The sequence below is a fragment of the Lithobates pipiens genome, unplaced genomic scaffold, assembly GCF_037356315.1.
Source record: "Lithobates pipiens isolate NorthernLeopardFrog02 unplaced genomic scaffold, aLitPip1_a1.2 Scaffold_35, whole genome shotgun sequence".
Classification (NCBI taxonomy): domain Eukaryota; kingdom Metazoa; phylum Chordata; class Amphibia; order Anura; family Ranidae; genus Lithobates; species Lithobates pipiens.
The window spans coordinates 21651650-21668683 of record NW_027507811.1 but is presented as its reverse complement, the minus strand read 5'-3'; the positions used below and the strand labels follow the sequence as shown (position 1 = coordinate 21668683).

Here is a 17034-nt window from a genome sequence, read left to right as displayed (position 1 = left end):
TCTTTGGGGTTTAGAGTGAAGAACTGAAAGACATCAAAGTAGAGTTTATGGAGGAACAAGGAAAGTTGGATGGACAATGTGTGAGGGAGGGTGATCATTATTCCTGGGATTCCACACAGAATCCCGGGATACTCGGGAGCTATACCCACCATGATCAGGTAGAAAAAAGAACTCAAAATATTTCTAAGCGATGATATTCTTCTATGAAATCTTTTATTGGCAGTTACTTTTTTTCAATTCTGGGGTTCAGGGTGAAGATCTGAAAGACATAAAAGTTGAAGCTAAAGAGGAAAATGAAGAGATGTTGGTGAGAGGAGCTCAGCAGTCTATGGCGGAAGGTGAGACATTTTATTACTTTTATGTGTGTTTTATATATATATATATATATATATATATATATATATATATATATATAATGTAAGTTGGGCAGCAATAGTCACCTTCAACCCAGAGCTGTTACCCACAGTACTTTTCCACCACTAAAAAGCCTCAGTCAGACATCCAGCATCATTCAACTCATTTTTGTCCTAGAGCAGGGGTCTCCAAACTTTTTAAACAAAGAGCCAGTTTTCAGACTTTAGAAGGGTGGGTGACTGTGGCCACTGAGAGTAGACTCCATGTAAATAATGTCTCAGGTTTGTTGGTCAGTAGGAGAAATAGTGCCCCATAATTAGTATTAGTGGGAGGAATAGTGCCCCATTGTTGATGTCAGGGGGAGGAACAGTGCCTCATCATTGGTATCAGTGAAATTAATAGTGCCCCATGGTTGGTGTCAGTGGAAGGAATAGTGCCCCATCATTAGTATCAATGGGCGGAATAGTGCCCCATCATTGGTATCAGTGGGAGGAATAGTGCCCCATCATTGGTATCAGTGGGAGGAATAGTGCCCCATCATTGGTATCAGTGGGAGGAATAGTGCCCCATCATTTGTATCAGTGGGAGGAATAGTGCCTCATCATTTGTATCAGTGGGAAGAATAGTGTCCCATCATTGGTATCAGTGGGAGGAATCGTGCCCCATCATTGGTGTCAGTGGGAGGAATAGTGCCCCATCATTTGTATCAGTGGGAGGAATAGTGGCCCATCGTTGGTATCAGTGGAAAGAATAGTGCCCCATCATTTGTATCAGTGGGAGGAATAGTGGCCCATCATTGGTATCAGTGGAAAGAATAGTGCCCCATCATTTGTATCAGTGGGAGGAATAGTGGCCCATCATTGGTGTCAGTGGAAAGAATAGTGCCCCATCATTGATATCAGTGGGGGGAATAGTGCCCCATTATTGGTATCAGTGAAAAGAATAGTGCCCCATTATTGGTATCAGTGGAAAGAATAGTGCCCCATTATTGGTATCAGTGGAAAGAATAGTGCCCCATCAGTGGAAGTAATAGAATAGAATAAAATAGAAAATAGAGTAAAACAGAATAGAATACAATAGAATATAACTGTTTTCCGAAAATCGGTCCGATATTTTCTAATTTAATTCGATTTGAATGCAGTGGAAATATTTAAATCAGGTGAAAAGCGAATAAATTTTCCTTCTGCACACGTCTAGCTGTATCAATACATTTGTCTGATGACTCTAATGTCCGGTACACACGAGCGGATTTTCATCCATGATTTTTCCGACGGAATTCCGCTCAAGCTTGGCTTGCATACACAACGGTCACACAAAAATTCTCGGAACTTTCCACCGCCAAGAACGCGGTGACAACACTACGACCAGCCAAGAAGATGAAGTTCATTGCTTCCGATCTTACGTTGAATTGTTTCCGAGCATGCGTAGGAATTTTGCGCGTCGGAATTGCTACAGACGATCGGAATTTCCGATTGAAACTTTTTCCAACCAAAAAATCGAGAACCTGCTCTCAATCTTTTGCTGGAGGGAATTCGGCCAGCAAAAGTCAGATGGAGCATACACACGGTCGCATTTTCCGACCAAAAGCTCTCATCGGTCTTTTGCTGGCCGAATTTTCGATCGTGTGTATGGGGCATAAGGCTTGAAGAAAACTTATAACCAGTAATATTGTATTTCATTGTTTTGAATCAGATGGAGGCGAGGGTCGGAGAACCTCGGAGGGAGATCGGCATTTATCTCCAGATGATACAGAAGATGATGGAATCACACAGAAGGTCCCCATTACTGACATTATACTTCACACACCTCAACACCTCCAACCATCCATGGATCCTTCCAATCCTGAGGAACCATCTCACCAATCACATACCATGACGTCAGATGTCCATCTAAGTCCTCACAGTGTAGACACATCTACAGAACCTTCCAATCCCGAGGAACCATCTCACCAAATACATACCATGACTTCAGATGTCCATCTAAGTCCTCACAGTGTAGACACATCTACAGACCCCTCCAATCCTGAGGAACCATCCCACCAATCACGTACCATGACGTCAGATGTCCATCTAAGTCCTCACAGTGTAGACACATCTACAGACCCTTCCAATCCCGAGGAACCATCCCACCAATCACATACTAGGACTTCAGATGTCCATCTAAGTCCTCACAGTGTAGACACATCTACAGACCCTTCCAATCCTGAGGAACCATCTCACCAATCACATATTATGACTTCAGATGTCCTTCTAAGTCCTCACAGTGTAGACACATCTACAGACCCTTCCGATCCTGAGGAACCATCTCACCAATCACATATTATGACTTCAGATGTCCATCTAAGTCCTCACAGTGTAGACACATCTACAGACCCTTCCAATCCTGAGGAACCATCCCACCAATCACGTACCATGACTTCAGATGTCCATCTAAGTCCTCACAGTGTAGACACATCTACAGAACCTTCCAATCCTGAGGAACCATCCCACCAATCACGTACCATGACTTCAGATGTCCATCTAAGTCCACACAGTGTAGACACATCTACAGAACCTTCCAATCCCGAGGAACCATCCCACCAATCACGTACCATGACTTCAGATGTCCATCTAAGTCCTCACAGTGTAGACACATCTACAGACCCTTCCAATCCTGAGGAACCATCTCACCAATCACGTACCATGACTTCAGATGTCCATCTAAGTCCTCACAGTGTAGACACATCTACAGACCCTTCCAATCCCGAGGAACCATCCCACCAATCACGTACCATGACTTCAGATGTCCATCTAAGTCCTCACAGTGTAGACACATCTACAGACCCTTCCAATCCTGAGGAACCATCTCACCAATCACATACTAGGACTTCAGGTGTCCATCTAAGTCCTCACAGTGTAGACACATCTACAGACCCTTCCAATCCTGAAGAATCTTCCATAAACCATGAAGGTGCTCGCACAGGAGAGGGTTCATCGTCCTGTCCAGTGTGCGCAAAATCTTTCACTGAAAAGAGAAACCTTCTCGCACACCAGAGAATTCACACGGGTCAGCGTCTTTTCCAATGCTCAGTGTGCGGGAAAAGTTACGTTCGGAAGGAAAAACTTGTCATCCACCAGAGGATCCACACTGGTGAGCGTCCTTTTTCGTGTTCAGAGTGCGGGAAGTGTTTCGCTGAGAGAGGAACTCTTCATAGACACCAGAAATCTCACACGGGGGAGCGCCCCTATTCATGCTCCGAGTGTGGGAAAGGTTTCATTAGCAAAGAAGACCTTCTAAAACACCAGAGAATTCACACTGGTGAGCGCCCTTTTCCATGCTCAGAGTGCGGAAAATGTTTTAAAGAAAAAAGAACGCTAGTTATACACCAGAGAATTCATACCGGTGAACGTCCTTTCTCATGTTCAGTGTGCGGGAGGTGTTTCAGTCATAAAGTAAGCCTTTTTAGACACCAGAAAATCCACACAGGTGAGCGCCCACATTCTTGTCCTAAGTGCGGAAAATGTTTTGTTCGGAAAGAAGACCTTCTAAAACACCAGAGAGTTCACACTGGTGAACGCCCTTATACATGCTCAGAGTGCGGGAAATCTTTTACTAAAAAAAGGACGCTCGTTATACACCACAGAATTCACACGGGGGAGCGTCCCTATTCGTGTTCAGAGTGCGGGAAATGTTTTGCTGAGAAAAGAATACTTCTTATACACCAGCGAAGCCACACGGGCGAACGCCCCTATTCATGCTCAGAGTGCGGGAAATGTTTTACCGAGAAAAGAAACCTTCTCACGCATCAGATCATTCACACGCGCGAGCGTCCCTATTCATGCTCCGAGTGCGGAAAAGGTTTCAACCAGAAACAAAGCCTTCTTACGCATCAGAAAATTCACACGAGCGACCGCCCTTTCTCATGCTCGGAGTGCGGGAAGTGTTTCATTCAGAAAGGAAACCTTCTTTCACACCAGAGAATTCACACGGGCGAGCGTCCCTTCCCATGCTCGGCGTGCGGGAAATGTTTTGGCCGTAAAGCAAGCCTTCTTAGACACCAGAGAGTTCACACGGGCGAGCGTCCGTTTTCATGTTCGGAGTGCGGAAGATATTTCAGTGATAAGGGAAGCCTTCTTGAGCACCAGAGAATTCACACGGGGGAGCGTCCTTATTCATGTTCAGAGTGCGGGAAAGGTTTTATTTACAGGAAAAAACTTTTAAGACACCAGAGAATTCACACGGGCTGATGGCCTTTCTCGTGGAAACATTTTGCAGAGAAAAAAAAGAAAAAAAAAGGAAAAGTCGGACTCGGGAGGGTTCTGTTTCATGGTCAGAGGTTCTACAAGAAAACAAGATGGCGTCACTTTGGTTTTGTAGAGATTGTAGTTGGAAGGTCTGCCGGCCCATAATAAATAACGAATCCATATCTAGACCTGTCCAATGGCTGAGCACCCTCATCGTTCCTCTCCATACAATCATTATTACACCCTACATTACCAAAGGTTTCGTAAAAACCTGCCTTTACACGCACATGAACTTTAATGGCATCCCAGTCTTAGTCCGGAGGGTTCAACATTGAGTTGGCCCACCCTTTGCAGCTATAACAGCTTTACCTCTGCTGGGAAGGCCGTCCACAAGGTTTAGGAGTGTCTATGGGAATGTTTGACCATTCTTCCAGAAGCTCATATGGGTCAGGCACTGATGTTGGAACGAGAAGGCCTGGCTCGCAGTCTACCCCAAAGGTGTTCTATCGGGTTGAGGTCAGGACTCTGTGCAGGTCAGTCAAGTTCCTCCACCCCAAACTCGCTCATCCATGTCTTTATGGACCTTACTTTGTGCACTGGTGGGCAGTCATGTTGGAACAGGAAGGGACCATCCCCAAACTGTTCCCACTAAGTTTGGAGCATGAAATTGTCCAAAATATCTTGGTATGCTGACGCCTTAAGAGTTTCCTTCACTGGAACTAAGGGGCCAAGCCCAACCCCTGAAAAACAACCCCACACCATAATCCCCCCTCCACCAAATGATTTGGACCAGTGCACAAAGCAAGGTCCATAAAGATATGGATGAACTTGACTGGCCTACACAAAGTATTGGGCCACCCCTCCAAATCATTTGATGAAGATGATTCTGGAAGAATGGTCAAACATTACCATAGACCATTGATGGCGAACCTTGGCACCCCAGATGTTTTGGAACTACATTTCCCAGGATGCTCTGGCACTCTGCTGTGTAGTGGAGCATCATGGGAAATGTAGTATCAAAACATCAGGGGTGCCAAGGTTCGCCATTACTGCCATAGACACACTCCTAAACCTTGTGGACGGCCTTCCCAGAAGAGTTGAAGCTGTTATAGCTGCAAAAGGTGGGCCAACTCAATATTGAACCCTACGGACTAATGTCGCATACAGACGAGAGGATTTTCCGACAACAAAACCGTGTTTTTTTTTTCGACGGATGTTGGCTCAAACTTGTCTTGCATACACACAGTCGCACAAATTTTGTCGGAAATTCCGAACGCCAAGAACGCAGTGACGTCCAACACGTACAACAAGCCGAGAAAAATGAAGTTCAATAGCCGGGGCGGCTCTTCTGCTTGATTTCAGGCATGCATGAACTTTTGCGCGTCGGAATCGTGTACACACACTCGGAATTTCCGACAAGTTTCGTTGTCGGAAAATTGGAGAACCAGCTCTCAAACATTTGTTGTCAGAAATTCTGACAGCTTATGTCCAATGGAGCATACACACGGTTGGAATTTCCGACAACAAGCTCACATTGAACATTGGTTGTCAGAAAATGGGATGCCATTAAAATTCATGTGTGTGTAACAGCAGGTGTCCCAATACTTTTGGTAATATAGTGTATCATGATCATATTTGTATTTGTACATGCTGATAAAGAAAGAGTAGCTGTGCTTTGTGTATATGGAAGTGTCTTTAAGAAACAACCTTGTTCTCGGGTGTTAACAATCAATAAATGGTGTATTACATACTGTTCATACTCACTATGAGATTTGTTTTCTGTATTCTGCAAAAAAAAAAACTGCTTGATCCTTTTACTCTCTGTTTCCCCTTTCTGACCATGTCCCCGATTCAGCTGGGGATTTTGCAGAGCAGTGTTGGCAGCATGGGCGTCCACATGGGGGGGGGGGCAAGTTTTTTTTTTACCACAACACCATTATCCCGTAGTTTATAAGATCAAAGATACAACTATGTTGGTGTCCCTTGTCAATGTAACTGCCTACTCCCAAACTGTCACTTGAAGTGAAACACATCGCCAAGTATTATTCTCCACAATTGTTTTTATTGTGCATTAAAAAAAGAAAACAAATACAATTAGACATGCTATCTGACAATAGAACTTAACCAAAAAGTGCATTCTATGCATCCAAAAATATCGAAAATATAACATATAAAAACATTATTTTTCAACCAAAAAATAAAATAAAAGCCTCATGCATGTGTCCTGCTTCTTAATATAGGGGGTCAACAATGCCAAGAGTTGGTGAAAGCAGGGGTCCTTCATCTGGAGATAATTTCGAAAATCATCTGGATTATTCTTCTGGAGTTCCCGCAGCAAAGGCATATGACATAATTGGTCACGATTAATAAAACAACCAATTTTTGGTCCAAGAAATCCTCCTCCTCCTGTTCCTGGACTGGACTCGGGTCAAAGCAATAACTCCAAGGCCAATAATAAATATCACATTATCTCCTCCAATTCCGTAACATGTCTGGTTGACGAACGTCCGTTCAGAAACAAAATGAAAAGCGCTAAATGAAAAGCGTGAAATGAAAAGCGCGAATCAACACTCCCCAAACTTCTACTAACATAAAATTAGCAGAAGGAGCCCAAAGGGTGGTGCTAAAGAGCTGAAAAACAATGTAGTACGTCACTATGTTTGTATTTGTTGGCTGGCAATTCCTTGCCGTTTGTATGCAAGACAAAATCCAGGCACACACCTTCGGACAAAAGTCAGAGGTTTTGTCTGCAGGAAAATCCGATCGTGTGTACGAGGCTTTACAGTGTCGGGGGTGGACTTACTGGAGCAAGAGGGAGATCTGTGTTCCTAACAGGAACACAAGATCTCTCTCTCCCTCTGTGACAGAACAGTGGTCTGCCTTGTTTACATAAGCAGACCGCCGTTCTGTCTCTCCTATGAACGATCGGCAGGTTCTGGCAGCCAGCAAGGCCACGGGACCCACTGATTAGTTGGCCAAAGCGTGAGTGCAGCTCGTGCCCCAGAGCCGACAACAGGAATTACGTACAGGTACGTGAGTTTGTGCTTAAGGACCGCCCTGCTGCAGTAAATGTATGTGGGACGGTCCTTAAATGGTTAATAAAAACCCCAGATGTGATAAAATACCACCAAAAGAAATCTCTATTTGTGTGGAAAAAAAGGATATCGATTTCATTTGGGTAAAGTGTGGCATGACCGCACCATTGTCAGTTGAAGTAGCGCAGTGCCGAATGGCAAAACATGCTTTGATCATGAAGGAGGTAAATCCTTCTGGAGGTCAAGTGGTTGAAAGCCGGTTCAGTTGGGGAAACATCCAACGTTACGTGTGGAAGATGCCGACTCTGATACAGCATGGCTAATCTTTTGGAGATACATTGGTCAACTTTTTTTTTTCATACTTGGGTCTTGTTTCCCTGAGCAATGCTGAAATACGGAACTAGCTTCTTAAGTGAGCGGTTAGCTGAAATCACTCTGCTTGACTGACAGAAGGCCAGAGCAGACCTCCTTGAAGAATTAGGGATACCAATTAGAAGGAAATATATACTTACGCAACGAAATTATTATGAATTCGGCAACAAAGCAGGAAAATTTTTAGCCAGGGCAATTCAAAAAAAGAAAGCAATGACAACGATACATCACATTGTCGATCCCAAGGGTAACAAAATAGAAACTCCATCTGGCATAGTGGAACAGTTTAAAAATTTCTATTCTAACCTCTATAATCTTCCACACCACCCCTCATCAGGGACACACCAAGATAGACTTAAAAAGATCACAGATTTTTTGGAAGACAATTGTCCAAGGAGTATCTCCGAAGAAGCGGCCATAGACTTAGAGAAATCGATAACAGGGGAGGAGGTCCTAGCTGCCCTTAACCACTTGCTTACTGGGCACTTAAACCCCCCTCAGTCCCAGACCAATTTTCAGCTTTCAGCGCTGATGCACTTTGAATGACAATTGCGCGGGCATACAACACTGTACCCAAATGACATTTTTATCATTTTTTTCCCACAAATAGAGCTTTCTTTTGGTGGTATTTAGTTACAGCTCGGAGTTTTATTTTTTGCTAAACAAACAAAAAAAGATGCAAAAAAATAAAAAAAAATAAATCATGTTTTAATAGTTTGTTATAAAATTTTGCAAACGGGTCATTTTTCTCCTTCATTGAAGTGCGCTGATTAGGCGGCACTGATGGCTGCATTGGTGGGCACTGATGGGCTGCATTGGTGGGCACTGATGGGCTGCATTGGTGGGCACTGATGGGCTGCACTGGTGGGCACTGATAGGCATAGTTAAGGCGGCACTAATAGGCACAGATAAGGCGGCACCGATGGGCACAGATAAGGCGGCACTGATGGACAAAGATGGGCACAGATAAGATGGCATGGATGGGTGGCACGGATAAGTGGCACGGATGGGTGGCACGGATGGGCACTGATAGGTACCACTGATAGATGGGACTGATGGGCACTGATAGGTGGCACTGATAGGTGGCTCTGATAGGTGGCACTGCTGGGCACTGATGGGCGGCACTGATGGGCGGCACTGCTGGGCACTGATGGGCGGCACTGGGTCGCAGCACCTTTGAGGCAGATTGTGGGCACTGTGGGTGGCACTGTTGGTGGCACTGCTGGATGGCACTGTGGGTGGCATTGTGGGTGGCACTGTAGGTGGCACTGTGGGCACTATGGGCACTGATGGGGGGCACTTACTTTTATTCAGGATGGCACGGCGGTGGGCAGGTGGGCACTGGCAGGGGGCAGATGGTCAGCTGTATTGCTGGCCGTGATCGGGACTGATGTCCCGAACACGGCCGCCGGTGATCGGCTTTTTTTTTCTCTCCTCGCGCTGTCAGCGCGAGGAGGAATAATAGCCGATTACCGGCTCCATTCTATCACATGATCAGCTGTCATTGGCTGACAGCTGATCACGTGATAAGGGGTCGGGATCGACCCCTTGCACGGATCGGTGATCAGGCGAGTCTCACGGACTCGCCGATCACAGAGCGCGCCGCGCGCGCCCCTCAGGGGGCGCGCAGGCCGCTCGTATCCGGGACGACGTCAATAGACGTCGTCCCGGAAATGTAGGTCCGCGCTGATGCCGTCATTTGGCAATAGCGCAGATCTGTAGTGGTTAAACAGCTAAAACCGGGCAAAAGCCGAGGCCCAGATGGCCTATCGACACTTTATTATAAAACATTTTCTGACACTTTGATCCCACATATCATTGACACATTCAACAGCCTTCCCAATTCTCCCACGACTCACACAGAAATTCACGTAGCCAACATCACAATGATACCGAAACCAGGGAAGGACGAATCTCTAGTCCCCAATTATAGGCCCATTTCACTTATAAACGTAGATATGAAGCACTATGAAAAAATTCTAGCAAATCGCATTCTCCCTTTACTCCCCTCTTTGCTGTCCCTAGACCAGGTAGACTTTCTTCTGGGCCGAGAGGCTCGTGATAACACGCTGAAGGCGATTAGTATCCATCAATGGCTGTTCACATCTAACACCCCGGGCTTCTTTCTTTCGTTGGACGTGGAGAAGGCATTCGACAGGGTGGCGTGGGACTACATGCTGGCAACACTTAGTAAACTGGGCTTTAGAGAACGCGCCTTACAATACATTATGGCACTTTATTCGTCCCCCACAGCCAGAATTAAGGTAAATGGTCACCTGTCGGATGCCTTCTCCCTGTCGAACGGAACTAGACAGGGATGCCCCTTATCCCCAATTATTTTTATTCTAACGCTAGAACCCATGCTTCAAAAACTCAGAACAAATGCGGCTGTTAAAGGGATCCAAATAAAAGACACAATATACAAAGTGGCGGCATATGCCGACGATATCCTTTTGTTTCTCTCGGATCCGATAACCACTATACCCAATTTACTCCAAGATTTCGCCTTGTTTAATACGATAGCTAACTTCCAAATTAATTTCAATAAGTCTAAGGCCCTCAATGTTACCCTACCTGATACTGTTATAAATCAATGTCAAACAAACTTTCCATTTAGTTAGGAAAAGCAGGCCATCACATATTTAGGAATCCAATTACCAACCAAATTGTCAGATCTCTATCCCCGAAATTACTTACCATTATTAAACTCCATTAGGCAAGATCTACAAAAATGGAACAAACCAACCTTCTCCTGGTTCGGGAGAGCCGCAATTTTGAAAATAAATGTTCTCCCAAAATTCCTATATCTCTTACAGACAATACCAATTGCCCTTCCTTCCACTTTTTTCGCTACTTTTAAAGCTATTTGCTCCCAATTCGTGTGGGCTAACAAACACGCGCGTATAAGATGGGAGAAATTAACTCTTCCAAAATTGCAAGGAGGAATGGGAATACCAGATTTACAAAAATATCAATGGGCATGCCAGTTGACCAGAATAGTGGACTGACATGTCCATCGACAGGAAAAAGCATGGGTTGACATCGAGGAGGCATTCGCTCACACCCCCATACACCTCCTCCCTTGGATAAACACCAACTCTGCCCCAACTACACTCACATCCCATCCACTGATAGGCCCTACACTCCACTCATGGAAAATAGTATGCCACAAAATAAAAATCTCTTCTACACCCAGCCCACTCACCGCGTTAGAACATAACCCAGATTTCCCTCCAGGCATTCAAGCCAGACATCCCATTGCAGATTCAAACAGGGAATTCATGAGAACGGGGTCCTTTTTTGATAAAGGACAATTGCTCACCTTTCAATCCCTTCAGACTAAATTCCCTGATAGGAAGATACTTCTTTAATTTTCTCCAAATCAGACACTTTTTACTCAATACATATCCCATAAGTACCTGGTGTAGAGAACTGACTACTTTTCATAGTTTCATAGTTTCATAGTTAGTAAGGTTGAATAAAGATACCTGTCCATCCAGTTCAACCTGAGTGTCTACAATTGCCCCTATCCCTGTACATTGCACACTCACATCACACATCCCTACCCTCAAGGAGCCCACAATCCAAGGTCCCCATTCCTATACCAGGGTCAATTTTAGACAGAAGCCAATTAACCTACCTGCATGTCTTTGGAGTGTGGGAGGAAACCGGAGTACCCGGAGGAAACCCATGCAGGCACAGGGAGAACATGCAAACTCCAGGCAGGTAGTGTCGTGGTTGGGATTTGAACCAGCGACCCTTCTTACTGCTAGGTGAGAGTGCTAACCACTACACCACTGTGCCGCCCTTTTGAAACACTCTGCACTAGGAAAACACCACAGAGACATTTAATTTCAGAACTTTATGCTCTCCTCTTCCCTAAAACAAACTGCCTAGATGACTCAGCAATCAAAAGGTGGATAGCAGAACTAAAGATGGAACTATCACAGGAAAATTGGGACAACATCCTGACAAATATACACAAAGGCTCTAAGAATGTGTCAGTCCAAGAAAATGGTTTTAAACTCTATTCCCAGTGGTATAGAACCCCTGACATTTTACACAAATGCTACCCCAGGACCCCCTCTCTTTGTTGGAGATGTGGGGAAGCAGAAGGAACACTACTGCACATTTGGTGGGAATGTCCCATTCTTAGACCGTACTGGATAGCCATACACCAATTAATTTCTAAAATAACAACCTTTACACCGGATTTTACACCAGCACAATACTTACTCCATCATACCTTAATGCCTCAGAGCCACTATAAGAAATCCATTGTAATACACCTGATCAATGCAGCCAAAATGTGTATCCCTACTCTGTGGAAATCAACCACAACGCCCAATATAAGTGATTGGATACGAAGAGTGAGACGGATAATGGAAATGGAAGAAATTACCCACCAACTTCATGACACGTCACCCAAATTTACCAACACATGGGCCTGTTGGTTACATTTCCAAGAGTCTGTAGAATACAAAAGATTGCTCAATAACTCATAGCTTGACCTAAGGGACACATCTATCGACTTTTTAAGGTCTTATTAGTGTACAGAGACACCGTCGTATTGTTCCTTTGGGCCAATTCCTCATTCATCCCCTTACTTCACCCCCATACTTCACCTTTTAGTCCCCCCCACCCTAAAAGTTTTGAAAAATGCTATTTCTTCTTCATGATCATACCTGTTAAGGAGATGACAAGAACTGACAAGACGTTAGCTAGGTCTCAATACATGGTTAATCGGGCCGCGCAATAATGCACATTCCGGAAAAACGCTCCTCTTACCCGCATATGGGAATTGTAAATCCCACTGCTAGTATTGCTTTTACCCCTTGAGGGTGGGAGTAAGGAAAGGTCAAGCAACCGCCATCCAGAAAATAGTCCGATACATCCCGGATCCGGTATCGAATTTATCACTATGACTGCAGGTAATATTGCAGACCTACATTCCCTAAAAAAAGCATTGCAGTGGTTACTGAGAATAACATTATTGTTAAGATATATATGTTTTCAATTGAATTGTTCCGCATTACTTGTTCTTACAACTGAATGTACTAAGTTACATATAATTATATTGTAGCAGGTGAAGGAATGTACTCTGTAAGAAAGTAAATATTAATAAGGAATTTTGTCATTTCCTTTCGCTTTTTCTTTTGCTTGTAATGCTGTTCTGTACATACCTTTATATAATAAAAATTTCAGTATTAAAAAAAAAAGAAAAAAAAAAAAGAAATGTTTACTGTCTCGTCTCCGGTATTTAACAATTGAAAACTTTTTAAAGTCCTTTAATGTCTTCCTCTTATGTTAGAGCTGAGTCTACATAATGGCGACTATGTTCTCTGGGTTTTAAATTAGCCTGTCCATACTAGATGTACAGTAACTGGCCATTGCTTCAGCCACTATAATATAACTGTTGTATCAATCCCGGGTACTCCCTTGAAGGTGTAGGGTAATTTTTCTATTCGAGGTTTGTGGTGAACTGAGTTATGGGTTGTTGGGGGGGAGGGGGGTGGGGAGGTGGGGTAAGGGTTCCACACATAGTTAGATGCCTATGTTAGGTAGATTGAACTGTTGTGTCAGTGATGACCATGTTGGTCGCGGAGAGACCTGGCGGAATGTCAGTGTCACTCCTTTGTCAATTTTTATGTTTATTTCTAAATACCTTTAATAAAAATAATAAAAAAAAAAAAAAAACATCTTAATACATAAAAAAACATTTAAAATATTGCCAAGTAAATCTAATAATATCGGATGAACTATCATGATCGGCTCTCGAAAGCTCTGTACTAAAGATACGATTATCGTAGGATTGTGTCGTAGGATTGTGTCGTAGGATTGTGTCGTAGGATTGTGTCGAAATCCTGTATTTTTCGTCCGATTTTCGGATCGTGTGTATGGGCCATTAGTCCGTAGGGTTCAATATTGAGTTGGCCCTCCCTTTGCAGCTATAACAGCTTCAACTCTTCTGGGAAGTCTGTCCACAAGGTTTAGGAGTGTGTCTATGGGAATGTTGGACCATTCTTCCAGAAGCTCTTCCAGAACTCGCTCATCCATGTCTTTATGGACCTTTCTTTGTGCGCTAGTCCAAATCATTTGGTGGAGGGGGGGATAATGTTGAGTGGGGGTTGTTCTTCATGGATTGGGCTTGGCCCCTTAGTTTCAGCGAAGGGAACTTTTAAGGCATCAGCATACCAAGACATTTTGGACAATTTCATTCTCCCAACTTTGTGGGAAAAGTTTGGGGATGGCTCGTACATGACTGCTCACCACTGACAGGTCAGTCAAGTTCCCCTACCCCAAACCCACTCATCAATGACTTTTTGGACCTTGCTTTGTGCACTGGTGCTCAGTCATGTTGGAACAGAAAGGGGCCATCCCCAAACTGTTCCCACAAAGTTGGGAGCATGAAACTGTCCAAAATGTCTTCGTATGTTGATAACTTAAGAGTTCCCTTCACTGGAATTAAGGGGCCAAGCCCAACCCACCATCATCCCCGCTCCACCAAACTTTACACTTGGCACAATGCATCCAGGCAAGTACCGTTCTTTTGGCAGCTGAAAAACCCAGACAGGTCCATCAGATTGCCAGACAGAGGAGCGTGACTGGTCACTCCAGAGAACACATCTCCACTGCTCTAGAGTCCAGTGGCGGTGTGCTTTACACCACTGCATCCGGTGCTTTGCATTACACTTGGTGATATAATGTTTGGATGCAGCTGCTCCGCCACGGAAACCCATTCCATGAAGATCTCTATGTACTGTTGTGCTAAGCTGAAGGCCTAACAACGTTTGGAGGTCTGTAGCTATTGAATCTGCAGCCAGTTGGTGGCTTCTGTGCACTGTGAACTTCAGCTAGCACTGACCCCGCTCCATCATTTTACATGAACTACCACTTCGTGGCTGAGTTGCTGTTGCTCCCAGTTGCTTCCACTTTATTATAATACCACTACCAGTTGCCTGTGGAATATTTAGTAGAGGGGAAATTTCACAGATGGACTTATTACACAGGTGGCAACCTATCAAGTTACTACGTTTGGATTCACTGAGCTTCTGAGCACGACCCATTATTTCACAAATGTTTGTAGAAGCAGTCTGCAGACTAGGTGCTTGATTTTGCCTGTGGCCACGGAGGCGACTGAAACGCCTAAATGCAATGATTTGGAAGGGTGTCCCAATACTTTTGGCAATATAGCGTGTATGTGTATATATAATAAATGCAGGAAAAGGGAAGAAATCGTCAGGAAGCATTGGTCAAAGTATGGAATAAAAATGTAGGGTGCATTTTTTAGACTCTCCACAAGGTTGCTTATTGTCAGTGGAACCTACAAACAGGAAGCGATGTCATATCCAGACAGGAAGTGATGTAGGAGTATAAAGAAGAATTTCCGGGTTAGAGGTGAGTCGAGAGGAAGTAGAGAGGAGACATTGCTGGAACTGGCAGTAGAGGAGGTAATAAGATCTTGTTTTATATTTACACCCATTAACCCCCCTCCGCTGCTACAAGCACAAATATATTTAGGAAAAAGGATTGAGGGGTTGCGGAACTTGAAGCTGAAAAACTTGCACACAAAGTAACATAACTGGAAACACATCTAGGTACAAAGATACAAGGTAAGTCGGAGAATGACTGCAGATCACATTGTTACACTCCAATGGAGTTCTTCCTTGTTGCAATGTAAGACTTCTGTGTTTCTTTATCCCTATTTGATGGAAACGGGAAGTCTATTGACCTGAGGAAGGACTGATGTTAGTCTAAACTGTTGCTTTCTCCAAACACGTTTATTTTATCCCACCAACACCAACGATGAGGCTTACTTTATCCCTCCGGCACCAACGATCGGGCTTATGTTATACTACCGACACCAATGACCAGGCTTACTTTATTCCACCGACACCAACGATGGCACATATGTTATCCCACTGACACCAACGATGAGGCTTACTTTATCCCTCCGACACCAACGATGAGGCTTATTTTATCACTCCGACACCAACGATGAGGCTTATTTTATCCCTCCGACACCAACGATGGGACTTATTTTATCTCAATGGCACCAAGGATGGGGCTTATTTTATCGTACTAACACCAACGATGGGCCTTAGTTTATCCCACCGACACCAACGATGGGCCTTAGTTTATCCCACCGACATCAACGATGGGCCTTATTTTATCTCAATGGCACCAACAACGGGCCTTAGTTTATCCCACCGACACCAACGATGGGCCTTAGTTTATCCCAGGACACCAATGATGGGCCTTAGTTTATCCCACCGACACCAACGATGGGCCTTAGTTTATCCCACCGACACCAACGATGGGCCTTAGTTTATCCCACCAACACCAACGATGGGCCTTATTTTATCTCAATGGCACCAACGATGGGCCTTAGTTTATCCCACCGACACCAACGATGGGCCTTAGTTTATCCCACCGACACCAAGGATGGGCCTTAGTTTATCCCACCGACACCAACGATGGGCCTTAGTTTATCCCACCGATACCAACGATGGGCCTTAGTTTATCCCACCGATACCAACGATGGGCCTTAGTTTATCCCACCGACACCAACAATGGGCCTTAGTTTATCCCACCGACACCAATGATGGGCCTTAGTTTATCCCACCGACACCAACAATGGGCCTTAGTTTATCCCACCGACACCAACGATGGGCCTTAGTTTATCCCACCGACACCAACGATGGGCCTTAGTTTATCCCACCGACACCAACGATGGGCCTTAGTTTATCCCACCAACATCGATGGGCCTTAGTTTATCCCACCAACATCAACGATGGGCCTTAGTTTATCCCACCGACACCAACAATGGGCCTTATTTTATCTCAATGGCACCAACGATGGGGCTTATTTTATTGTACTAACACCAATGATGGGCCTTAGTTTATCCCACCGACACCAACGATGGGCCTTAGTTTATCCCACCGACACCAACAATGGGCCTTATTTTATCTCAATGGCACCAACGATGGGGCTTATTTTATCGTACTAACACCAATGATGGGCCTTAGTTTATCCCACCGACACCAACG

General features: G+C 44.5%; 1 protein-coding gene across 1 annotated transcript in view; it reads left to right on the top strand.

Moving 5' to 3' along the window:
* Window positions 1-4901, top strand: part of LOC143955208 (uncharacterized) — a 62157-nt gene extending 57256 nt beyond the window's left edge. Inside the window, 3 exon segments of the mRNA XM_077465294.1 lie at window positions 17-158; window positions 251-338; window positions 2047-4901. Coding sequence (XP_077321420.1) covers window positions 17-158; window positions 251-338; window positions 2047-4742 — 2926 coding nt within the window. The 3' untranslated portion in view covers window positions 4743-4901.
* The last annotated feature ends 12133 nt before the right edge of the window (window positions 4902-17034 follow it).